Below are 27,004 nucleotides of genomic sequence, written 5' to 3'. Positions count from 1 at the left end.
TGATGTGTCCTATATTACATATTGGATCACAAAAACATACAACTTTTACATTACCGTGTAGTTTACCAATAAAATGGCCTGACGGTGAAGTGGACATACTCGGTATTCATATCCCGGAGGAAGCGATGATCTCACTAGAATACATTTTAATAGAAAGTTAGCAAAAATAGATAAGATCTTGCTACCATGGAAAGGAAAATGCCTGTCTATTTGTGGAAAGAAATCTCCCTGATTAACTTTAGTCATATCCCAGTTAATCTATTTGCTTATGGCCAGCCAGACAAAATTAAACGGGCCTATTTATATAATGAATATGAATTCGGATAGCAGACGACTAAATATTAAAGCATTAGACCTCTCACTAAAGGCTTCAGTCATACAAAATCTATACTTACACTACCGTCCAAAAGTTTTGGGTCACTTAGAAATGACCCTGTTTTTGAAAGGAAAGCACATTTTTTGTCCATTAAAATAACATCAAATTGATCAGAAATACAGTGTAGACATTGTTAATGTTGTAAATAACTATTGTAGCTGGAAACGGCAGATTTGTAAGTACAGTATGTAAAAAAGAACCTCACCAATGACATAATTTTCTTGCATTTTATACACAACTGCCAGATGATCTCCTGAGGGAGGAAGGCAACGTCTGTTCACCCATGAACAGGAACTGGCCATTGTCAATCTAGTGTTGGTAAATAACTGTCACAGCCTGATCTGTTTTACCTGTCCTCACTATTGTCTCCACCCCCGCCAGGTGTCGATTGTTTTCCCCAGTGTATTTATCCCTGTGTTTCCTGTCTCTCTGCGCCAGTTCGTCTTGTATGTCCAAGCCTACCAGCGGGTTTTCCCATTTTGCAAAAATGACATTTTGAAAAAGGATTTTTCGGTTTTGATTATCTCCAAGTGTTGTCTTATTTGACTTGTGTGTAGAGTTTAGACACGATGAGCCAAATTCTGCAACAAATGTGTAAGCAATCGCAAAAAACTGTAAAGACCAAAATTGAGCATTGTGATAAAGTATACCAGTTTCATTTAAGGACCATAAAATTGACAGATGTGCCATACAGATTGCAAAAACAGTTGGGGACAGATTTTCCATGTAACGATTCCATGGCACATTGTTTATGAACTGATATAAAAAATGATGCTGGATTAAAAACCTATTTTTTCCATTTGAATTATTATACATAATCTTGCAACCAATATAATGTTATATATATATGGGATACAACCATCCCAGCTCTGCAGATTAACAAAGAATAATTTGATCATTTGTTTTGGTACTGTCCATATGTAGCTTATTTTTGGTCGCAGGTTCTGAATGGCTGAAGAATTGCAACATTTACCTGCAATTAACTCTGCAAATAGCACTGCTGGGTGATCTGAAAAGTCATAGTCAATCAATATATAATATAATAATACACTTAGCAAATTTTTTTAATTTACAATCTGTAGAAACTATGAGAATAGAAAGGTTCAGAACTTTTGTGAAACATCACAGCACAGTTGAAAAATATATTGCAAATATATATCAAAACTGGATGGTCTTCAGAGATAGATGGGAGGGGTTGATGGTAGCTGATGGATGGGACTAAAAATAAACAAAACATAACTAATGGAAAATATACCTTGGGCGTAAAATGTATATAGGATGTATAAGCTGGAAGTAGAAGCCTAAGTGTTGTCTATTAGTTTACTCCAATTAGGGGAGTGGTGGTAAGGTTAGAGGAAAATAAAGGAAAATATATATATTTTTAAATATATATAATATGGGGGATTGGAAATGATGCAGACAATTACATTGATGGAAGCAACAATCTATTTGCAATATTAAAGCTGATCCACCCCTAAAAATATATAAATAAAAAAGACTCACAAATGGGCTTCTACGTATTGACTCAGGGGTGTGAATACTTATGTAAATAAGATACTTCTGTACTTAATTTTCAATAAATTTGCAAACACTTCTAAAATCATGTTTTCACTAAGTCATTATGGGGTATTGTGTGTATATGGGTAAGAAAAAATCTATTTCATTTTGAATTCAGGCTGTAACACAACAAAATGTGGATTAAGTCAAGGGGTATGAAAACTTTGTGAAGGCACTGTATGTGTTGAGTGCACTCTACGATGAAGAGGTGTGTTATTAGTGTTCAATATGTACACCTCAATCAGCAATATTAGAGCAATTCCTCAAAAATACAAACATCCCACTGGGCACACACTGGTTGAATCAACATTGTTTCCACGTAATTTCAATTAAATCACGTTGAACCAACATAAAATAGATGTTTAATTGACATTTGTGCCCAACCATAGGCCTACTTACTATTTAACACAATCATGCTGCACGTAGTATTCTGGTCTTCAGTCTGTGCATGTGAAAAACAAAGCACAGGGCTACAGGCATAACTCACATAGTCTGTTTAGAGCGGAGGCATGTAGGCCTGGCCAGAGTGAACATCATCTGTTATTTACTATCCTGCCTTAGCTGAGCTGGCTGCACCAGTGTTTTATACTGCAGTCTAATACGCACAAATACAGTCTGTGACGGCTGGACATGAAACAGGCAGAGGCAGCCATTGCTAATGGACAAGTTTCTCAGAAGGGAAGGGAGACGCACAGCCACCGTGTGTAAAAATGACATGAACACATTATATATCTCACTGTTGTGTACACACAGACTTTCCATGTAGACCTCTGAGTGAACCTGGGCCTCATTCAAACTGCCAGTAAGTTAAGAAGTTTGGCAGCAGACATTTTAAATCTATACTCTGATTCCCCCCACCCCGATGGGTATGGTTGTTGGGGAATGAATGTAAAAGTAAACTGATTTGATAATGGCTCACTATCAAACACTTATCAAAGTTGTGCACTGTTGGTTCAATGTAATTGTTGGACACTTGAGCTTCAAAAGTGTAATGGTAGTCACCAAAGGTGTATTTTCATTGGCATGTACTTGTCTGGTAAGTAAAGCTGTTGTCTATTTCAGATCCATGCTTTATTCTTGAAAATAAAGGAGAGCCGCACACTCTAGGACATGGGTGTCAAACTTGGGTGCCAAATTTGGGTGCCAAATTTGGCCCGCGGGGTAATTATATTTGGCCCGCGAGACAATACCAAATTACTACTAGCGCATTCACCGCTAATACTACGAATCCCATAATGCTCTGCTGTTGTTTTCGCGCGCCAATCAGGACAGGACCCAGAAACGCCCTCTCTAGTCATAGCAACATAGACGCTACAACTGTCAGCGCGCTATCCCTTCCCAAAAATGGCGAAAAGAAAGGCAGAAAACAGGAGCTTTCTGGACAAGTGGGAGGCAGAATGTCTGTTTACATATGTAAAAGACAAACCTGTTTGTCTTGTTTGTGGAGTCAACGTGGCTGTAAGTAAGGAGTACAACGACACTATGAAACGAAACACCATGACAAATACAAGGACCTGGACATGACTCAAAGGAGCCAGAAAGTAGAGGAGATGAAAAGAAGTTTGGTTTCACAACAGAATATGTTCAAAAAAGCCACATCACAAAGTGAGGCTGCTGTAAAGGCTAGTTATATAGTGGCAGCAGAGATCGCAAAATCAGCCCGGCCCTTTAATGAGGGAGAGTTCGTGAAAAAGATTAGATCAGTGTGCAATAATTAACGTTTTCTTTGTGCACTTTTTCTTGCTACAAGGCATGGGCTTGAATGGTTGATTGATTTATTATCATTTTATTTGTAAAATTATTAGCCAGTGGAAAAAGTTTTAAAAAAAGTTTATTTTGGTATTTAAATCAGAAGGCTGCAAATAGAAAAGAGGCATACGATTTTTATTTAAATTGTATTTATTTAATAAATTAATGCCATTGATGTGTTTTTTCATTTGAAATTCGATTTTGCATGTCTCCACTATTAAATTATATATTGTATGGTAGTAAGCGATGCTTGTTCCATATTCAATGTTAAAGCAAAACTTGTTTGGGTCCATATTAAAAGGTTAATTTGTTCAATGTTGGCCCGCGACTTTGTTCAGGTTTTACATTTTGGCCCACTGGGTATTTGAGTTTGACACCCCTGCTCTAGGAGCTCAGATGCAAAAATGTAATGTTCAACATTTCGACAGACAAGCTTTCTTCCTCTTCATCATCCTGATGAAGACAGCTTGTCTGTCGAAACGTTGGACATTACATTTTTACATCTGAGCTCCTAGATTGTGCGGCTCTCCTTTATTTTCAAGTGTTCTACTGCTAGCCAGCACCTCACCTAAATAGGTGTTTCTTTCCCCTCTAGACCATGCGTTATTCTTAAAAATTATTGCTTGAGAATTAGTTATTTGCTAAGAAGCTATTTATGTTTCTTTTAACCATTTTAATTTAAAATAATCACTGTAAGGTACTTAATTGTTACCCAGAAATGGTTTGATAAAAACAGCTGCATTGGACCTTTATGTTTGGGCTGAGCTGTTCTGGAGTGCTCATACTGCCCCCTTGAGGATATGGGATCATAACACTCCACATGGTTTACTTTGCCGGTGGCGGTATTAGGTATTATATTAGGCCATATAGCTTGTTCTCCTTCTTTTTAAATAGTGAACCAACATGTTTTCAGCACTTCTATTTCCATGAGTTATCATGGCTCTCGTTTCTCTGCAGAAGACATATGTTTGGAACATCGAAATCTTATCGGCACGTAAGTATTGTGATATCGTATTGTGGGGTCCTTTGCAATTCCCGGCCCTAGTTACAGCCCTGCACACACACCAACCAGATCAGACAGCCATAACTCACTGCTAAGCTGAGGAGTATAGCCTGAGGTTCCCAGTGGAAGGAATGGCCCAATGGGGAGAACATATTTCACAGGAAAAGCCTATCGGTTGTAAATATTGTCATGTTTGAGGACTTGCTAATACAGCATAACACACTGTCTGACATAGTGAACTTCAATGGCTATTTATACACTAGGAGCTGAACAGTAACCAGACAAACGTGCACTTAATCCATATTGGGCCATTGGGTAAATAGCCATTACGGTAAAGCCAAAACTAAATGTGCTGAGTCAGCAGAGGCTTTATATTAACTATCATTGTTACAAAAGTAATGTACCCACATCGTAATAATTACGTATAACCTCAATCAGTTCTTAGATAGCAAAGGAAGAATTTATATTATAATGTACAAAACTTTGCCTGAAGTAACTGCAATTTTATAAACGCAAAGTCAATCTGGAAATGTTCTCAATATGTAACAAAATGGTTAACATGTGTTACAAATACACACTGTAAACATATGTTTACAAATGGCAAAACAAACACAATAACCGAATACATGAGGCTTCACTGATTGCTAACACACTTGCATTCTCTCCATTTTAGAATGTTTTAGAAACGTTCAAAAACATTTTTTTTTTAAATGTAGCCATATAAATTATTTGTTTTTATACAAATAAAACACCTTTTTATTGACAATATTTATCTTGTCCTTACAGTAAGATGTTGTATGTATTGTAGTATAGGCTGTAATGCACAAGAGGGTGCTCTTGGTCAGATTCTTGCAGGAAAATCCACTTTACTGCTGTGAATCATAACTGTCATTACCCAATCTATTGCATCTCTTTGCTTCACTGCTTTGAATTATGCGTTAAGGTTTAAGGCACTTTAGTTTGCTTTATGCCTGGGCTGTCCCATACCCTGAATTATACAAGTTGCAGAAATTGAAAGAATCATCAATAATTCTGTAAAACAATATGGAATCTGGTAATGCAGAAAGTGCATTTATTCACAAAAACACACTTAATTCATCATTATTGTTCACATGTAATCATAAAATGAACGTTTTCTCTGCTGAATACTATAAATACAATTTCTGCAATGTAGCAGGCTCTAAAACTAATGTTAGATACAATACTGTCCAGCAGACAATGACAAAGGAAATATTAATGGGACATCAAGCTGGCAAAAGAGGATCCTTCACTACAACCATATTTCAACAGTCTTGAACATCAACCATAGCAGGTCCAGCTTCATTAACAGAATTTGAGAATTTAATGCTTGGGCAAAAAAGTATGTAATGTGACCTATAAATTGACAAGTCAAAGTTTTGTATACCACAGGGTAAGATTAACTCAATGTAACTAGATATTACTTAATTAGAAGGAATTAATTAGGGAATTTGAAATATTTAAAACAAAGTTATGTAGCTAGAATAGATGACATGTTCAAACATTAAAATTAATACTGCACAGCAATATTAAGAGTATACAATTGTCTATTCTGTATGTTCCTCCTTTTTCAAAGGGGCATGAGTATCAAGTCTTTCCAGATATGAGTAGCACCAGATGGGTCATTGTTTATGTATTTGCACTGCTGTCTGCAAGCCCTTTGTGGGATAAAAATAGGTATTGAATTCATTTGCAATGAGTTCTCTCTCAGATAAAATCACAATTTAAGTTCAATTGCTATTCTACACATCCCTGGGGTTTGGTTTTGAAAGTAAATGAAAAGCCTCAATTCCAATATTCCTCAAGTCCAATATTCCTTCCTCTGGTAACTTAAATGGAATAATGGAAATGCATAAGCAGCTCATCACTTTTTTGTTTACAACCTAGCGAACACCTTAAACGGTCAAGTTCAATGTGAAAACCATCTTCAAATTTGATTCAAAAGAACTAAACAAATCATAACCATATGGTATCGGTCTTTTATTTTATTCTAAATATGATAGGTCAAATGGAGCCATGGGAGATATCTGTTGATAGAAAACATCAACATTTACTAGAAGAAGACGATTCTAGAGAGCGCAAAAAATAGCTGATTTACCACTCCTTCAAATAGGCTGACCTATTTTGTGTCACAAGACCAGGGCAGAAATACACTTCCAAGGTGGTGAAGGATACATACTGTACGTATAAGACATTAGGTAGAGTGTCATCAAGAAAATCATGAAACATTCATAAAGATTTACAGCTACAGTCTGCAACTTGGGAAGCTGTTTAATTGTTATTAAAATTCTTCATATTTACCCATTGATTATTGAAGAATATACTTATAAATGCCTCATGAGCTACAGCACAACATGTCTCAAAATGTCCCTAGCCCTATCCTTTAGCTGTATACCAAAACAGGTGGCAGGGACCCCGTAAAAAATTGCAGACTGTAGCTTTAAGAGATTTAAAATGACTTACATACTGTAATAAATGGACAGAATATACACTTTACAACAAGATGACATACACACAAAGCTATATAAAAGTATGACATAAAATATACATTAAGCGTCACAAAAAAAGTTACATAAAAACATGCACAAGACATTCTGCAGATGGCATTTAACATATGAGAAGGTGTAGCAACAGATTTTAAACAACATACAAAACATTTTAAGAGAAATGTTTACTTAAAAATGGGCCCAAGGCTTGGTCAGTACAGAAACCTTTTAACCATGCAAAAAGCTTTAAAAAGTAAATGTTTTATGATCAAATGTCATTAGAAGTGTGTAATGTTTTGCCCATTGGAAATCATTAAGTAAGTAATGTAATCATATTACAAACCCTCTCTCGTTGTTATAAAGGATCATCATCAGCCAAAGCTGTCCAAAGCTCCTCTTCTCGTGTCCAAGTCCCATTATTCTTCCATTTTGGATTAAAAAGCACGTGTCATCAAATCAACCACTTTTGTTGTTTAATTCTTCCGTTTAATATGGTTGACCTTCTGCTGATTTGAATGCCTAAGGTATTTGTTCTATCCACCCGGCTGTCTGTGAATATAAAAAATCCTGTCTAAAAATAGCACGATGAAGTGCTTTATCTGTCACTTTAGATGAGATTAATAAAATGGCAAGAAATGACATGCCAGGATGGGTTGGCCACCCTCAGTTTAGAAAATACAAAGGATGCCACTTAGATGATTGTCTCTTCTGATTTCCATCTATAAAATCTAAAAATGCAGTGTCTTCTTTCCATTTCCATTTACACTGTCTTCCATGGTCTCTGACCTGACAACCTGATTGCACGTGCACTGAACATAAGCGTGTTACTAGTTCTTCCTTTCCAGGTAGTTCGAGGGGACCCAGCCTTTCCGAGGTCGACCTCCATCCAGGATCTGGCAGTACCACCACCCATTAGGATTCCTCTCCAGAACCTCCAGAGTTGTTCCTTCAGGGAACCCCATGGTCTCCTCATCACCATGGTAATCCGCTATGGAGACATACACCTCACGGAGGTTGTTGTGGATGAGGTGGGGTTTGGGTTTTACAGTGGAAACAGGTAGACCGTTCCTCAGACACCCAAGGCCCAGTGATTCGGAGCTGCCCGTGCCGGGTCTGTTCCGGTTCGCCATGTTACCGTTTGGCGCTGGGCTCCGCGGGGCTGTACCGAATGAAGCGTTGCGGCGCACGGTGGGACTAGAGCGTGGGTGGTCGGTGGAGTTGAGTGACTCACCTCTCCTAAGGGAGCCGACTGGGTTTGGGCCGTCGATGATCGGCCCGGAGATGAAGACAGACTGAGGCCTGACCACCTGTTGTTGTTTCGTACCATTCCTCTGCTTATGCAAGCTGTTGAACAGGTCAAAGGGCTTGGAGAGCCCCCCCGGGGGTTTGGAGGGGATGGGAGGTGTGCTCCTCTTCAGGCTCTGGTTGATGTTGTTCAGAGCCTGGACTCTCTGCTCGTTCTTCTCCAGGCTGTTGGACTTGCTCAGGCTGCCTGGCTTGGTGGGGGTGCCATCGGACTCGGACCCAGCTGTGTCGTCCAGCTGCCTGACAGGCTCCAGGTAGTAGGTTGGAGCCCAGCCCTCAGTGTCGCCCCAGCGGACGTACCACCACCCGCTTTCCTGCTTCTCCAGCACCTCCACTTCCACCCCGGCAGGGAAGCTCATCTCTGAGTCCTGGACCTTCTCATAGGTGTCTGTGGTGCGGTAGAAGCTGCAGCCCTCGTCTGAGTCTCCACGGCTGCCTTTAGAGTAGATGGAGGAGAGGTCAGAGGTGCTGTGGGAGGACACAGAGTCCTCAGAGGAGATGACAGAGGCTGTTTCAAAGTCTTCTCCTCTGGAGCCCTTCTTCAGCTGGCCTGTAGGCCTCAGCTGTCTCCGGAGGCTGCTGATGTCCATCTTCTCTGCACTGGAGGCCTTGGCCACCTGGGGTTTAGGCCTGACCACTGGCTTAGGTTTGGTGGATGACTTGGTGGAACCCATTTTGTGTTCCTCTTTGTCCTTCTTGGACCTGGACTGCTTGGATAGATCTGGGATGGACTCTGTGGAAGCAGGTTTGGGGCTGGACTCCCCAGCCTCTGCTTTGGTTCGAGAATGGGACTGGCTTCCGTTCAGCTCCAGCTGGATATTCTTCCCTTTTCTCCTTGCCCCCAACGTGGAGTGAGAGTTTTCAGCCTTGCTAGTCTCCAACGGGGCACTCGTCTTTGGGGAATCCGAGTCGCCACTGGATTGTGCATCAGGCTTCTCTCTGAAAGGTCTGAAGCCGTCATTCTCATAGATACACTCCTCAGGCTCCTCCTCTTCCTGCCCCACGTCCTCTGATGACTCACCCATCTTGAAGGAGGCGCTGTGGAGAGAAGAGGCCGGAGACGGCTTGGAGGACAGATGAGAGCCCTTACCTGAGGAGCCATCCTCATTCTTCCCATCCACTGAGGACCCATCTGTCCTGAGGAACTCAAACTCTGACTCCAGATCAAACCCAATTGCAGGAATGTCATATTCTGGCTCCTCGTACACAGGCCTCCCGGGAGATACAGGGGACTCGGGAGCCTCGGACCCAGGGCTGCTGGGAGGGGCGGTCTCCTCAGAGTCCTGCTTCTTGACGGGCGGGGCTGGGGGTGGGACTTTGGGACGGCTCAGAGTGCTGGTTCTGCGGTTTAGGTTGGGTTTCTTTCGTTTGTCGATGTAGGAGCAGGGAGCCCACCCCTCTTTCTCCCCGATTTGGACGTACCACCAGCCACCAGAGTTCTTCTCGATCACCTACAGGACAGAACAGAGAGAATAGATGGGGAGAAATTAACTACATGCAGTATCTGTTAATTTCAATAATTTACCTGAACAATAAAAAAACAATTAACATGAAAAAAGCTTACCTCAGCTTTCTGCCCTCCATTAAAACTAATGCCATCCGAAATGACAGACTGGAACTCTGCAATGGTGTAGTACTCTGCTTCAACAGTAGGGGGCTCTGGTGGTGATGGTAAATTGGATCCCTGAGTGGAAAAAAATGTTCCAGCATTATGAATATTGCACAGCTGATACTGTTAACAATAGAACCGCCGGGCCGTTGAGCCTATAAGTACCCACTACGGAACCCTGAGAATGTTGCCGTGCGTCACCTTTAGCATACGGATCAGATGCATATCAACCCACAAGGTGCGCAAACATAAGCACCCTTGCTTGATAAATAGTTCTTAAACAACTATAAATCATGAATTGCATGAATACATATTTGTGGAAATATAACCATGTAAATATATAAACAACAGTTATAGAGGATATTCTATGTTTTGTATAATTCTACAAAGTCCTAAAAAGCCAATTTGGAACACTTCGAGCCAATGATGCATCAACAACACTCAAACAGTCTAATAAATGCATTTCATATATGCTATCAGAGGAATAATAATTTGCTTGTGTTTATAAAGGTCTTAGGTAACATTAGAATACTAAAAAACTATTATTTCAAAGAACATAATAGCATTTTCATTAGTTTATGTTAATCTAGGCTATAGGTAAAAACAAAAAACCACTAGGTTAAGTTCATCACAAAGAAGTCAGTTTTGGCAGGTCAAAAGAAACATTGTGTAAATAAGAAATTGTATTTAAATGAAAACAGAATAACATACTTTAAGTTTATTATGTTAGTAGTCTTTGCTTAGTAGCCAGAGCAATGCCACAGCGCAAGTGGTCATGTGCTGATGCCATGGACAACGCAGATATTCTTGGAAAAAGTTACATTTGGAAATAGAGCTGCACCTCTTGAATTTCGAGAGTTATTTGACAAACTGCAGAATATGATCTTTCTGACACTATATAGAAATCAAAACATTTTACCTGCATGTAACTCTGAAGTAAGATTTGACAAAGTGATGCTCCTTTCCATGCAACAGTCAATTACAAGCTGCGCCCATCACTACATGAACAATTTCACAGCTGATAATATCATCACTCAGACTACTGTCAATGTATTAGTCTTTAGGGTAACTCTTATGTGTGAAATTAGTTTCTATTTACAGTGCCTACGGAAAAATTCAGACCCCTTGACTTTTTCCACATTTTGTTACGTTTCAGCCTTATTCTAAAATGGATTAAATTGTTTTTTCCCCTCATCAATCTACACACAATACCCAATAATAACAAACCAAAACCAGCTTCTTTTTATTTATTTTTTTGCTAATTTATATATTTTTTTAAACAACAGAAATATCACATTTACATTAGTATTCAGACATTTTGCTTCGTTGGCAGTGATTACAGCATTGAGTCTTCTTGAGTATGACGCTACAAGCTTGGCATGTATTTGGGGAGTTTCTCCCATTCTTCCCTGCAGATCCTCTCAAGTTCTGTCAGGTTAGATGGGGAGCTTTGCTGCACAGCTATTTTCAGGTCTCTAAAGAGATGTTCGGTTGGGTTCAAGTCTGGGCTCTCGCTGGGCCACTCAAGGATATTCAGAGACTGGTACCGAAACCACTCCTGCGTTGTCTTGGCTGTGTGCTTAGGGTCGTTGTCCTGTTGGAAGGTGAAGCTTCGCCCCAGTCTGAGGTCCTGAGCAGTCTGGATCAGGTTTTCATCAAGGATCTTGCTCTGTTCATATTTCCCTCTATCCTGACTAGTCTCCCAGTCCCGGCAGTTGAAGACCATCCCAACAACATGATGCTGCCACCACCATGCTTCACCGTAGGGATGGTGCCAGGTTTCCTCCAGAAGTGACGCTTGGCATTCAGGCCAAAAGAGTTCAATCATGGTTTCATCAGACCCGAGAATCTTGTTTCTCATGGTCTGAGAGTTTTTAGGTGTCTTTTGGCAAACTCAAAACGGACTGTCATGTGCCTTTTACTGAAGCGTGGATTCCTTCTGGCAACTTTACCATAAAGGCCTGATTTGTGGAGTGCTGCAGAGATGATTGTCCTTCTGGAAGGTTCTCCCATCTCCAAAGAGGAACTCTAGAGCTCTGTCAGAGTGACCATCGGGTTCTTGGTCATCTCCCTGACCAAGGCCCTTCTCCCCCGATTGCTGGGGGACCTTCAATGCCTGATACCCTTACCCAATCCTGTCTCGGAGCTCTACGGACAATTCTTTCGACCTCATGGCTTGGTTTTTGCTCTGACATGCACTGTCAACTGTGGGACCTTATATAGACAGGTGTGTGCCTTTCCAAATCATGTCCAATCAATTGAATTTACCACAGGTGGACTCTAATCAAGTTGTAGAAACATCTCAAGGATGATCAATGGAAACAGGATACACCTGAGCTCAATTTCGATTCTCATAGCAAAGGGTCTGAATATCTATGTAAATAAGGTATTATTGTTTTGTATTTTTTATACATTTGCAAACATTTCTAACAATCTATTTTCGCTTTGTCATTGTTTGGTATTTTTTGGTATTTTATTAGGATCCCCATTAGCTGTTGCAAAAGCAGCAGCTACTCTTCTTGGGGTCCACACAAAACATGAAACATAATACAGAATGACATAATAGAGAACATCAACAGACAAGAACAGCTCAAAGACAGAAATAAAAAAAAATGTTAAAAGGCACACGTGGCCTACATATCAATGCATACACACAAACTATCTAGGTCAAATAGGTTAGAGGAATTTTGCCGCGAGGTGTTGCTTTATCTGTTTTGAGATCGAAGGAAGTTCCATGCAATTAGGGCTCTATATGATACTGTATGCTTTCTTGAATTTGTTCTGGATTTGGGGACTGTGAAAAGACCCCTGGTGGCATGTCTGGTGGGATAAGCGTGTGTGTCAGAGCTGTGTGTAAGTTGACTATTCAAACTATTTGGGATTTTCAACACATTAATGTTTCTTATAAAAATAAGAAGTGATGCAGTCAGTCTCTCCTCAACTATTAGCCAAGAGAGACTGGCATGCATAGTATTTATATCAGCCCTCTGATTACAATTAAGAGCAAAATGTGCCGCTCTGTTTTAGGCCAGCTTCAGCTTAACTAGGTCTTTCCTTGCAGCACTGGACCACACAACTGGACAATAATCAAGATTCGACTAAACTAGAGCCTGCAGAACTTGCTTCTTGGAGTGTGGTGTCAAAAAAGCAGAGCATCTCTTTATTACGGCTAGACCTCTCCCCATTTTTACAACCATTGAATCTATATGTTTTGACCATGACAGTTTACAATCTAAAGTAACACCAAGTAATTTAGTCTCAACTTGTTCAACAGCCACACCATTCATTACCAGATTCAGCTGAGGTCTAGAACTTAACTTCTTAGCGCTAGGGGTCAGAATTGTTTTTATTTTTTAAATAACGTGCCCAACGTAAACTGACATTTTCTCTGGCCCAGATCGTAGAATATGCATATAATTTACAGATTAGGATAGAAAACACTCCAAAGTTTCCAGAACTGTCAAAATATTGTCTGTGAGTATAACAATACTTATTCTGCAAGCGAAACCCTGAGAAAATGTAACCCAGAAGTGATATTTAAAATAAAAAAAACTGTTTCCTGGCCCGTCCAACCTCCATTTAAAGGGGTATCAACCAGATTCCTTTTCCAATGGCTTCCTCAGGCTGTGACCAGGCTTTAGACATAGTTTCAGGCTTTTATTTTGAAAAATTAGCGAGCTTTTTCAAAAGTAGTCAGGTGTCCTCTGAATATTTCCTGCGCGCGAGAGAGGGGCACCCCATTTTCCTTTTGTCTCTTAATGAATAGGTTATGGTCCGGGGGAAATATTATCGATTATGTTTGTTAAAAACAACCTGAGGATTGATTATAAAAAACATTTGACATGTTTCTACGACCATTACGGATACTTTTTGGAATTTGTCGAACGGAACACGGCTTTGGTTTTCTCAACATAATGCGCAACCCAAATCGCGTTTTTTTGTAATAAAAGTAATATTTATCGAACAAAAATAACATTTGTTGTGTAACTGGGAGTCTCGTGAGTGGAAACATCCGAAGATTATCAAAGGTAAGCAATTCATTTGATTGCTTTTCTGACTTTCGTGACCAAGCTAACCAAGCTAATATAAGGCTAACTGTTGTAGCATTTATTGCTACACTCACAAAAGCTTGGATTTCTTTCGCTGTAAAGTATATTTTCAAAATCTGACACGATAGGTGGATTAACAACAAGCTAAGCTGTGTTTTGGTATATTTCACTTGTGATTGCATGATTATAAATATTTTTAGTAATATCTTTTAATCTGATACGATTTTTCATCTTCCTTTCAGGACCAGAACGAGGCTGTATTCTCAGCATAACGCGCAACCCAAATGGCGTTTTTTTCGTGATAAAAGTAATATTTATCGAACAAAAATAACATTTGTTGTGCAACTGGGAGTCTCGTGAGTGCAAACATCCGAAGATTATCTAAGGTAAGCGATTAATTTTATTGCTTTTCTGACTTTCGTGACCATGCTAATTTGGGACTAACTGTTGTAGCATTGAAAGCTACACTCACAAAAGCTTGGATTTCTTTCGCTGTAAAATATATTTTCAAAATCTGACACGATAGGTGGATTTACAACAAGCTAAGCTGTGTTTTGGTATATTTCACTTGTGATTGCATGATTATAAATATTTTTAGTAATATTTTTGCATTTGGTGCCCTGCAATTCTAGCGGTGGTTTAGGAAAGTGATCCCGTTAATGGGATCCGTAGCGCAGAGAAGTTAAGGAATTATTTGTAACATATACAATGCTCTTAGTTTTAGAGATGTTCAGGACCAGTTTATTACTGGCCACCCATTCCAAAACATACTGCAACTATTTGTTAAGGGGTTTCAGTGACTTCATTAGCTGCGGTTGCTAATGCATATATGGTTAAATCATCAGCATACATGGACACACATGCTTTGTTTAATGCCAGTGGCAGGCCATTGGTAAAAATAGAAAATAATAGAGGGCCTAGAGAGCTGCACTGCGGTACACCACACTTTACATGTTTGATATTAGAGAAGCTTCCATTAAAGTAAACACTATGAGTTCTGTTATATAGATAGCTCTGAATTCACGACATGGCAGAGGTTGAAAAGCCATAACACATGCACTACCGTTCAAAAGTTTGGGGTCACTTAGAAATGTCCTTGTTTTTGAAAGAAAAGCAAATTCTTTGTATATTAAAATAACATCATATTGATCAGAAATACAGTGTAGACATTGTTAATGTTGTAAATGACTATTGTAGCTGGAAACAGCAGATTTTTTATGGAATATCTACATAGGCGTACAGAGGCCCATTATCAGCAACCATCACTCCTGTGTTCCAATGGCACATTGTGTTAGCTAATCCAAGTATATCATTTTTAAAGGCTAATTGATCAATAGAAAACCATTTTGCAATTATGTTAGCACAGCTGAAAACTGTTGTGCTGATTAAAGATGCAATAAAACTGGCCTTCTTAAGACTAGTTAAGTATCTGGAGCATCAGCATTTGTGGGTTCGATTACAGGCTCAAAATGGCCAGAAACAAAGACCTTTCTTCTGAAACTCGTCAGTCTATTCTTGTTCTGAGAAATCCATGCGAGAAATTGCCAAGAAACTGAAGATCTCGTACATTAAATTGTACCCGCAAAACACAAGTCTCAACGTCAACAGTGAAGATGCGACTCCGGGATGCTGGCCTTCTAGGCAGACTTGCAAAGAAAAAGCCATATCTCAGACTGGCCAATAAAATGAACAGATTAAGATGTGCAAAATAACAGACACTGGACAGAGGAACTCTAGAAGGCCAGCTTCCCGGAGTCGCCTCTTCACTGTTGACGTTGAGACTGGTGTTTTGCGGGTACTATTTAATTAAGCTGCCAATTGAGGATTTGTGAGGCGTCTGTTTCTAAAACTAGACACTCGAATGTACTTGTCCTCTTTCTCAGTTGTGCACTGGGGCCTCCCACTCCTCTTTCTATTCTGGCTAGAGCCAGTTTGCTCTGTTCTGTGAAGGGAGTTTTTTCAACAACAGGTTATGGTCAATAATATCAAAAGCTGCACTGAAATCTAATGGTACAGCTCCCACAATCTTCTTATTATCAATTTCTTTCAACCAATCATCAGTCATTTGTGTCAGTGCTGTACATGCGGAGTGCTCTTCTCTATAAGCATGTTGAAAGTCTGTTGTTAATTAGTTTACAGAGAAATAGCATTGTATTTGGCCAACCACAATTTTTCCCAACAGTTTGCTAAGAGCTGGCAGCAAGCTTATAGGTCTGCTGTTAGAACCAGTAAAGGCCGCTTTACCACTCTTGGGTAGCGGAATTACTTTGGCTTCCCTCCAGGCCTGAGGACAAATACTGTCCTCTAGGCTCAGATTAAAAATATGACAGATAGGAGTGGTTATAGAGTCAGCTACCATCCTTTCCATCTAAGTAGTCAATGCCAGGAGGTTTGTCATTATTGATCGATAACAATAATTTTCCCACCTCTCCCACACTAACTTTACAAAATTCAAACTTGCAATGCTTTTCATTAACTATTATTTTTTTTATGCATGAATAAAAATGTGCACTGTTCGTTGTTGGCATTTCCTGCCTAAGTTTGCCCACTTTGCCAATGAAATAGTCCTTAAAATATTTGCCAACATCAAATGGTCTCGTGATGAATCTGATTCGATGAAAGATGGAGTTGAATTTGTCTTTCTGCCCATAATTTAATTTAAAGTACTCCAAAGTTTTTATATCATTGATCTTGGCTTCATAATACAGTTTCTTCTTCTTTTTGTTGAATTTAGTCAAATATTTTCTCAATTTGCAGTAAGTAAGCCAGTCAGATGTGCAGCCAGACTTATTTGCCACTCATTCTGCCCCATCTCTTTCGACCATACAGTTTTTCAATTCCAGATTAATCGGTATCGGCTTTTTTTGGTCCTCCAATAATCAGATTCAGGATTGAAAAATCAGAATCGGTCGACCTCTAGTCAGGACGTATATTCTTTTATTTGTAGAATCCATGAGTATTTGGACAAAACACTTGAAGTTATTTTATTGTTGTTGTAACAACTGCTTGTAGGTCTCTTTTTGTTCATTTAAAAGATCCTTCATGTGTAATAGAGAGACACCACTGTCCTCAACGGTACTCCCGCTGGCTTTGGTCTTTGTCATGGTAGCTAGCTACGTAGGTTACACAGTTACTCCTCGCAGTTCCAGACAGGGCAGGTCACGGGGAAGATTGAAAACAACAAACAGCAGGGATCTAGACAACCACAAACCCGGGACAATCTGCAGTCCTAGCCACAATGGCTAACCGCGTTGCGGGCTGTGTTAAAGAAAACCCCACTAGCTTGATATGCAGCTAGCTAGCAGCTAGGCTAGCTGCGACGCCAAATAGCTCCTCACACCCGTCCTTGGTCGGCAGGATCACTGGAAAGAGACAAGCAATCCCAGAAACTGATGCCAACTGCATCGCGGGATCCAAACTAAGAAGCTAGCTAGCTACCAATAACTTCCAATACACTTTCAAACAACAAACTTTCCAAACAAACAAAACCAAGCTCTTCCGCATTATGGGGTATTATGTGTAGATTGATGGGGATTTTTTCCCAGCAATTTGCTGCCTCTGACCGCAAGGCACTACAAAGGGTAGTGCGTTTGGCCCAGTACATCACCGGGGCCAAGCTTCCTGCCATCCAGGACCTTTATACCAGGCTGTGTCAGAGGAAGGTCCTAAAAATTGTCAAAGACTCCAGCCACCCTAGTCATAGACATGTACTCTATGCTACCGCACGGCAAGTGGTACCGGAGCGCCAAGTCAAGGTCCAAGAGGCTTCTAAACAGCTTCTACCCCCAAGCCATAAGACCCCTGAACAGCTAATCAAATGGCTACCCAGACTATTTGCACCCCCCCCCCCCCCCTTCTACGCTGCTTCTACTCTCTGTTGTTATTTATGCATAGTCACTTTAATAACTCTGCCTACATGTACATATTACCTCAATTACCTCGACACCGGTGCCCTCGCACATTGACTCTGTACCGGAACCCCCTGTATATAGCCCCGCTATTGTTATTTACTGCTGCTCTTTAATTACAAACTCATTATTACACTATTGGCTTTCTAAATGAAATCAACATCTTCACACTCCTTATCATTTAGGTCTAATTTAATTTCAATTGTGAAGTAACTTGCGCAATTATCGCGATTCATCCATTTGTCATTAATTTCAGTGAGGACAGAGATATGCATTAGTAGTTGGATGGGTACCAATGTCCTACAGTGCATTGTCTTGGAGGGTTAAGTTGGGAATAGGTGTGTAAGAAAAACAGTTAAAAAGGCTCTTAATACTTTAGTATTTGTGTTTTTTTTTTTGTTTTTTTTTGGACAAATCAGCAATGTAAAATATATACAAACATTTTGGAAAAGTCAGGGAAGGAGCAGGATGTTGCATTTTTGGGGGGGCATTATTTATATATTTTTTATAAAATCAAAAGTCAGTGGGCGTTGGCCTTTGGCGGTTCTAGTGTAGAAAGGAAACAATAACAATTGGCCATGCAGTCCAACTTCCAACTTAAGCTAAGTACAGTTGAAGTCGGACGTTTACATACACTTAGGTTGCAGTCATTAAAACTTGTTTTTCAACCACTCCACAAATTTCTTGTTAACAAACTATAGTTTTGGCAAGTCAGTTAGGACATCTACATTGTTCATGACACAAGTAATTTTTCCAACAATTTTTCACAGACAGATTATTTCACTTATAACTCACTGTATCACAATTCCAGTGGGTCAGAAGTTTACATACACTAAGTTGACTGTGCCTTTAAACAGAAAATGATGTCATGGCTTTAGAAGCTTCTGATAGGTTAATTGACATCATTTGAGTCAATTGGAGGTGTACCTGTGAATGTATTTCAAGGCCTTCCTTCAAACTCAGTACCTCTTTGCTTGACATCATGGGAAAATCAAAAGAAATCAGCCAAGACCTCACAAAAATATTATAGACCTCCACAAGTCTGGTTCATCCTTGGGAACAATTTCCAAACACCTGAAGGTACCACGTTCATCTGTACAAACAATAGTACGCAAGTATAAACACCATGGGATCACGCAGCTGTCATACCGCTCAGGAAGGAGACGCGTTCTGTCTCCTAGAGATGAACGTACTTTGGTGCGAAAAGTGAAAATCAATCCCAGAACAACAGCAAAGGACCTTGTGAAGATGCTGGAGGAAACAGGTAGAATAGTATCTATATCCACAGTAAAATGAGTCCTATATCGACATAACCTGAAAGGCCGCTCAGCAAGGAAGAAGCATTGCTCCAAAACCACCATAAAAAAAGCCAGACTACGGTTTGCAACTGCACATGGGGACAAAGATCGTACTTTTTGGAGAAATGTCCTCTGGTCTGACGAAACAAAAATAGAACTGTTTGGCTATGATGACCATCGTTATGTTTGGAGGAAAAAGGGGGAGGCTTGCAAGCCGATTAACACCATCCCAACCGTGAAGCACGGGGGTGGCAGAATCATGCTGTGGGGGTGCTTTGCTGCAGTAGGGACTGGTGCACATCACAAAATAGATGGCGTCATGAGGAGGAAAATGATGTGGATATATTGAAGCAACATCTCAAGACATCAGTCAGGACGTTAAAGCTTGGTCGCAAATGGGTCTTCCAAATGGACAATGACCCCAAGCATACTTCCAAAGTTGTGGCAAAATGGCTTAAGGACAACAAAGTCAAGGTATTGGAGTGTGGGCAGAACTGAAAAAGCGTGTGCGAGCAAGGAGGCCTACAAACCTGACTCAGTTACACCAGCTCTGTCAGGAGGAATTGGCCAAAATTAACCCAACTTACAGTGGGAAGATTGTGGAAGGCTACCGAAATGTTTGACCCAAGTTAAACAATTTAAAGGCAATGCTACCAAATACTAATTGAGTGTATGTAAACTTCTGACCCACTGGGAATGTGATGAAATAAATAAAAGCTGAAATAAATCATTCTCTACTATTATTCTGACATTTCACATTCTTAAAATAAAGTGGTGTCAGGAATTGTGAAAAACTGAGTTTAAATGTATTTGGCTAAGGTGTATGTAAACTTCCGACTTCAACTGTATTTTTTTTTTCATACTGACCAGAGTTGCATCTCTTCGAGGAGGTGGCTTTTGTCTGAGGATCGGGGAGCCTAGATAGAAGAAAATGAGATTGTGGTTTAAATTCTGTGAGTGTATTAGTTTAACAAACCGCTATGCCTTCCAATTCCGTCTCTGAATGACAACTCACCAATCTCTATTCTCTGAGGAGTGATGCGGCCTATGGCTGGAGAGGCCGGTTCTGCTTTGACCTTTCCGTCCACCAGGACGGCACCAGGGCTGAAGTCCGAGCTAGAGCAGGGTATGGGCAGGCTGATCTGCCTCTTGGCCAGGGAGAGGGTGGTCAGGGGGGTGTCCTCTGACTGGCTGTCTGTCTGCACATCCTTCTCACTCAGGGCCTTTTTGTTGAGCAGGTTGCTGATCTCCATGATGTTGCCGATTATCTCCACAGGGCCAGTTAAGGGGTTCTTCTTATTACTACTACGGGGAGAGAAATCCTCCTTCACCTTCTTCAGGTAGGAGGCCGGGGCCCATCCCTCCTTATCCTGGTACCTGAGGAGAGAGTTGAGGATGGAGGTAAAGGGAAGAGAGGAGGTGATCATGAGTGAGAATAACCATAATCAAGAGACAGCATAAACAGGCAACAGTTTATATTGTGGTTGGAGCACAAATCATGGCCTTACCTGATGAACCACCAGCCCTCCAGGTTCTTCTGGATGACCTCCACAATGACTCCTTTCTCAAAGGCGATCTCATCCTTCCCCTCGCTGGTGTATGGCTGAACCGTCATATACTTCTCCTCTGGCGGGCCACAGAGAGGGCGTGGGAACACAAGAGACTCACGTCAGTTTCATACGTACTACGCTGCTTCAATAACAAAACATTACTCAAACAAATTTAAAATATGTCAACATTTTATAGGAGGTAGGGGAGACCGGGGTTGATTGTCACTATTTATCAATAAGTGTATTTCTCAGGACCAGTATATCTTACAAGACTATTTTCAATATTAGGAGAGACTAAGGTCTTGAGTTGAAATGGGGACCATTTTAATCCTCATAACGTATTCCAACATGGAATTATAAGCCATTCAACACACGCTGTCCACTTGTGACACCCGGTCCCATCCCGGGGTTGGTTGTCACACAGTATGGGGTTGGTTGTCACAGTGTTTGCAATTGGTTTTTCAGCAACAATTGAGCCAATTTACAAAGTTTTAGAAAAAGTGAAGCCTTTATTTATTGAACAGTATTTCTAAAATAATACAAATAAATACATTCAAATAAATTCAACATAATTGAGTATTTGCTTTGACATTGTAGTTCTTACTCCACTCAAATTGTAATATCAATGCTTAACAAAACAGTAACCATTCATATTTGGATGAAAATGAAATATTTGAATGAAGATGAAAAAAGTAAAGCTGTAAACATTTGTGTTAAATAAATTTTTTGTTGAAAACAAGGAATGCTTTTTCAAACAGGAACAGTTTGAAAAAAGTGTGTGTGTGTTTGTCTGTCTGTGTGAATGTGTGTGTGTGAATGTTTCTGACTCTCAGTCGGAATCACATGACTCACAGTTTTGACAAGTAGGCCCAGATTGGACCAAATCTGAACCAATCATAGAGTTTCACAAGTTTGGAAAGAAGAGTATACAGTAGAGTACAGTAAAGAAAGGTAAAGTAGACTATAGTTCGGTACAGAACAGACATTTAGAGTACAGCACAGTAAGGTAGAGTACGGTACTCTACTGAAATAAACTCAACTGTCCTCTACTTTGTTCTACTGTACTGCACTGTAATCTTATATACTGTTACGCTACTCTACTGAAATAAACTCAACTGTACAGTACTTGCTCTACTGTACTCTACTGAATTAAACTGCACCGCACTGTACTCTATTATACTGTACTCTACTGAATTAAATTCAATTGTACTGTACTCTGCTGAATTAAACTCTACTAGACTGTACTGTGCTGTGCTGTACTGTGCTGTCCAAACTTGTGAAACATTTACGTCTTTTCAACATCCGGAAAATAAGTCTTCAAGGCGTTTTTCAATGTCATTTAGCTTTTGGGTACATTGTTACAATGGGGACGGTTGTCAGATTGTGACAAGCAACCCAAACATCAATGTGACAACCATCCCTAACCCCCCCAATGCTAATTAAGATGTTATTTACCAGATGTGATATGTTTTATGACTGCTGCAGGATGAATGTGCCTCTCTGAGGACATTAAAAGTTCTGAATCTGAATGACCTTGGAACTCACAAATAGGCTTGGAAAAAAGCTCTCCCTTTCCTCTTTTCAATAAAAGTTACAAAGTATGGATAATATTCCTTAATGAACTATTTTGAGTAATAAGCACTGTGACAACCAACCTGTGAGACAACCAACCCCGGTCTCCCTACTCGAACAATGGTATAAACATCTCAGAGGAAGTGAAATCAAATCAAGACATATCTAGGAAAACTCAAGGGGTGTGAATACTTTCTGAAGGTACTGTATCTAGGCCACATAATATAGAAGTCTGTTGACTTAATGATATGTCTCTGTGTGTAGTTCTGATGTGATTGATTCTGTCAGATCCACAAAGATATCCAGCATTTTACTATCAAAGGCTTCCAAGAATCAGGGACACTAATTAAATGCCTAGTTAAATAAAGGTAAAAAATAATCAAATGAATAATATGATGTCAATCACTTCATACTGAAAATGCCTTCCTGCAGCAACTGACAATTACCTTGACTTGATGTCATGATAGTTGATTATTCGGTGTAAATATGGGGCAAAATAAACTCACAAACACTAGTCTTTTGAAATGAGGAAAACAGTTCTAACCCAGTGGGCACACACTGGTTGAATCAAAGTTGTTTCCACGTCATTTCAATTACATTACGTTAAACCAACGTGGAATAGACGCTGAATTGATGACTCTGTCCAGTGGGCAACGACAGAGTGGACTAATGGCATGGTGGCGGTCAGCCTCTGTAAACTCGGCTGATGATAGAGAACAGAGACGCCATCTTGATTTGTAACTTCCCAAAAGGCCAGAGGGCACGCTCAGTGACAGTACTTCCTGTCATTACAGACCAGAGGTCTCATCTTATCACACCGTAAAACACAGGCAGAAGGAAGGAATGTTGCCCAGCAGAGTAAAGAGAGAAGAGGGGATATCCTATCTTCATGCCAAGACCATTTGAATACCTCTGGAATCACTGGATTCCTATCTGATATCTGTCTCCTTTCCTCTGCCCATGTTGAGTCTCACTCAGTGATTTAAAAGAACTGAATAAGGATATAGTTAAAATTCCTATTACTTTCAAAGAAATAGGCTCATGTACAGCCGTGTAAATAGAACCGAAAATGCCACTTCCTGTATGCTTTGTTTTCCTCTGCACTGACCTATGGGACCTCCGGTCTCTCTGTTTAAGGTCTGGTAGGGCTGTCTGTACAGGGGCAACCCTGTTCAACCTTCCTGATCTCACATTCACCAGCAGGGGGGAATCTCTGAATCAGATATTATGTTAACCACAACATGCATCGCTTGCATAACTTTTATACATTATTTTCCTGCAGTCAGCGCTATTTCAGCTTCTTTTTTTTTTTCTTTTTTTTTTTTACATGCAAAATTTAGTTCCTGCAGTGGAAAAATCTCTTTTTACTCCAGAGGCCGTACATTTTTTGTGTGCACTGTGGACACTGTTGCCAAGCACAAACCTTGGGCTGGACTCAAATAGCTTATCCTTACTCCGCTGTCAGCAATCCAACTGCATCCCCTGTCAAAAAAACCTGGCTCGAGGCAAGGCTAATGTGTGCAAGCACAAACACGTTTCACACTTTCTCCGAAAGATGAATAAAACTCTTTACTGGCCTGGTCCATCGGGAGACCTGCTCGCTCTTAACACCTCCAGTCGATAAACGTCTGTCTTTTTAACTCCTTTTGAAAACTACACACAGTGTATTTTGAAAGAATTCAGACCTCTTGACTTTTTCACATTTTGTTACGTTATACTCTTATTCTAAAATGGATCAAATATTTTTTCCCCCTCATCAATCTACACACAATACCCCATAATGACAAAGCAAAAACAGGATTTTAGAAATCTTTGCAAATTTATTACAAATAAAAAACAGAAATACCTTATTTACATAAGTATTCAGACCCTTTGCTATGAGACTTGAAATTGAGCTCAGGTGCATCCTGTTTCCATTGATCATCCTTGAGATGTTTCTACAACTTGATTGGAGTCCACCTGTGGCAAATTCAATTGATTGGACATGATTTGGAAAGGCACACACCTGTCTATGTAAGGTCCCACAGTTGACAGTGCATGTCAGAGCAAAAACCATGCCATGAGGACGAAAGAATTGTCCGTAGAGCTCCGAGACAGGACTGTGTCGAGGCACAGATCTGGGGAAGGATACCAAAATATTTCTGTAGCATTGGTCCCCAAGACTTTATGGTAGAGTGGCCAGACGGAGGCCACTCCTCAGTAAAAGGCACATGACAGCCCACTTGGAGTTTGCCAAAAGGCACCTAAAGACTCTCAGATCATGAGAAATAAGATTCTCTGGTCTGATGAAACCAATATTGAACTCTTTGGCCTGAATGCCAAGCGACACGTCTGGAGGAAACCTGGCACCATCCCTACGTTGAAGCATGGAGGTGGCAGCATCAGGTTAAATAAAAATAAAAATAAAAATTCTGTGTGGATGTTTTTCAGCGGCAGGGACTGGAAGACTAGTCAGGATAGAGAGAAAGATGAATGGAGCAAAGCACAGAGAGATCCTTGAGCACTCAGGACCTCAGACTGGGGCGAAGGTTCACCTTTTAACAGGACAATGACCCTAAACACACAGCCAAGACAACACAGGAGTGGCTTTGGGACAAGTCTCTGAATGTCTTCGAGTGGCCTAGCCAGAGCCCGGACTTGAAACCAATCGAACATCTCTGGAGAGACCTGAAAGTAGCTGTGCAGCGACGCTCCCCATCCAACCTGACAGAGCTTGAAAGACTCTGCAGAGAAGAATGGGAGAAACTCCCCAAATACAGGTGTGCCAAGCTTGTAGCGTCATACCCAAGAAGACTCGAGGCTATAATCGCTGCCAAAGGTGCTTCAACAAAGTACTGAGTAAAGGGTCTGAATACTTATGTAAATGTCATATTTCCTTTATAAATATTTACATTTTTTACAAAAAAAATAAACATTTTGTTTTTGCGTTGTCATTACGGGGTAATGTGTGTAGATTGATGTGGGAAAAAACGATTTTATCCATTTAAGAATAAGGTTGTAACGTAACAAAATGTTTAAAAAGTAAAGGGGTCTGAATACTTTCCGAATGCACTGTATGTGTTCATGTTTAATTTGCTTGTAAAAAGCCAAACAAAGTGGCAAAATATTTTATGCGGCCTACCAAAGTCAATTATGCTATGACTTTTAGATAGTTGTGTAGCTATATCTATAGCTGTAATTCAGAAAAGATTAGAGTTGCACATAGCGGTGAATTAAAATGAACTGCTTACATGAGGCAATCTTATTATATACTGTAATATAATTTCACTCAATTTCCAACACTGAAATATAAGTTGCTGACTTCATCATTGATTTCAAGACTACTACATTCAAGTGCAGAAACTACTCAGTTTCTACACTTGAATGTAGTAGTCTTGAAACAACAAGATGGTACATTTTTTGTAAGTTTATCTTCTGCATAAGGTCAAATCTGTAACTGTTGCAAGCCACCACTGTGGATGTGAAAACCTGTTTAGCATGGTAATGACATGGCTGGACTGTTAATTAGCTGGATAATAACGATGTTAGTGATTATTGGGTGTGGGTCATGACGGTGTGGCAGACAGCATATGACAAGACAATACATTAGGCATCAGTTGTAGGGTGGCAAAGCGAGGGTATTTTACTAGAAACTTTAGAAGTTTATCAGTAAACTACCAGGTAACTTTCAAGGATTTTATGTAATTTATCACAAGATCTAGTGGCCCTTTTGGGTACGTCAGATTATCACAGGTGTCTGTAAAATGATTTAAAAAAATTAAAAAAATAATAAAATGACAAAGCCGTAAAACATTATCCTAAATATAAACCATCAACTTAGTGAATACCATTGGTGTTTAATATGAGGGTTTCAGCATGAAATATGACACACTTTTATGGATTTTACCATGTAAATATGTCTTTGTTGTAAATGTTATGGTGCCAAACTGGTGGAAGTTGTGAAAAAAAGTAAATAGTTGGAAGAATGAATTGAAATAATGCCATTATTGATTAGATGCTTTTTTTTTTATTAATTAGGCTATTTTCTCTTTAACCATATGGTATATCCACTAGAAACTCAAGTATAAATTATCTAAATTACCATAGATTGCCATAGATTACTTGAAGATTCTGTAAACTTTGGTGAATTACAGGTAGCTTTGCAACCCTAATCAGGTATGAGAGAAGACAGGACAAGGTACAATGGGGACAGGAGAAGAGGACAGGTGAGGGGTCAGAGGATAGAGGGATGAGGGGTGAAGGAAGATGAGGAGGTGGGCACCCTGTCTCAGATCACCTCGGCTCTGCTGCCTGCTGACCATTCCCCCCAGGGTCCATCTCCGGTCCAGCCTCTTCAGATGGGCCTTACGTCGTTTAGTGACTGAACCACGCACATGGTGACCAGACACAAACAAGTGGGGACAGAGACATAAAAGGCAGGCACATATATCACAAACGACATGGATTCAACTCTGTTATTAGTTAGTCACATGGCAAACATGGAAACAAAAACACCACATTGCAATGGAAGGACTGGACAGTGAT

The 27,004-nt window shown here is 40.1% G+C and overlaps 1 protein-coding gene across 2 annotated transcripts in view; it reads right to left on the bottom strand.

The window, feature by feature from the left end:
- Positions 1-5,735: 5,735 nt before the first annotated feature.
- The window catches only part of LOC139562111 (SH3 and PX domain-containing protein 2A-like), a 109,477-nt gene continuing 88,208 nt past the window's right edge, over positions 5,736-27,004 (bottom strand). The window contains exons 9-14 of one of the 2 annotated variants that reach the window (XM_071379462.1): positions 26,757-26,840; positions 20,867-20,984; positions 20,374-20,735; positions 20,226-20,275; positions 10,059-10,178; positions 5,736-9,945 (exon numbers count right to left, since the gene is read on the bottom strand). In XM_071379462.1, coding sequence (XP_071235563.1) covers positions 8,017-9,945; positions 10,059-10,178; positions 20,226-20,275; positions 20,374-20,735; positions 20,867-20,984; positions 26,757-26,840 — 2,663 coding nt within the window. In that variant the 3' untranslated portion in view covers positions 5,736-8,016. The remainder of the gene's footprint in view (positions 9,946-10,058; positions 10,179-20,225; positions 20,276-20,373; positions 20,736-20,866; positions 20,985-26,756; positions 26,841-27,004) is intronic. The other variant, XM_071379463.1, reaches the window with a different exon arrangement.

This window comes from Salvelinus alpinus, chromosome 32 (genome assembly GCF_045679555.1).
Source record: "Salvelinus alpinus chromosome 32, SLU_Salpinus.1, whole genome shotgun sequence".
In the NCBI taxonomy this organism is placed as follows: Eukaryota; Metazoa; Chordata; class Actinopteri; order Salmoniformes; family Salmonidae; genus Salvelinus; species Salvelinus alpinus.
Note: the sequence above shows the minus strand (reverse complement) of the source record. Positions and strands in the feature narration are given on the sequence as shown.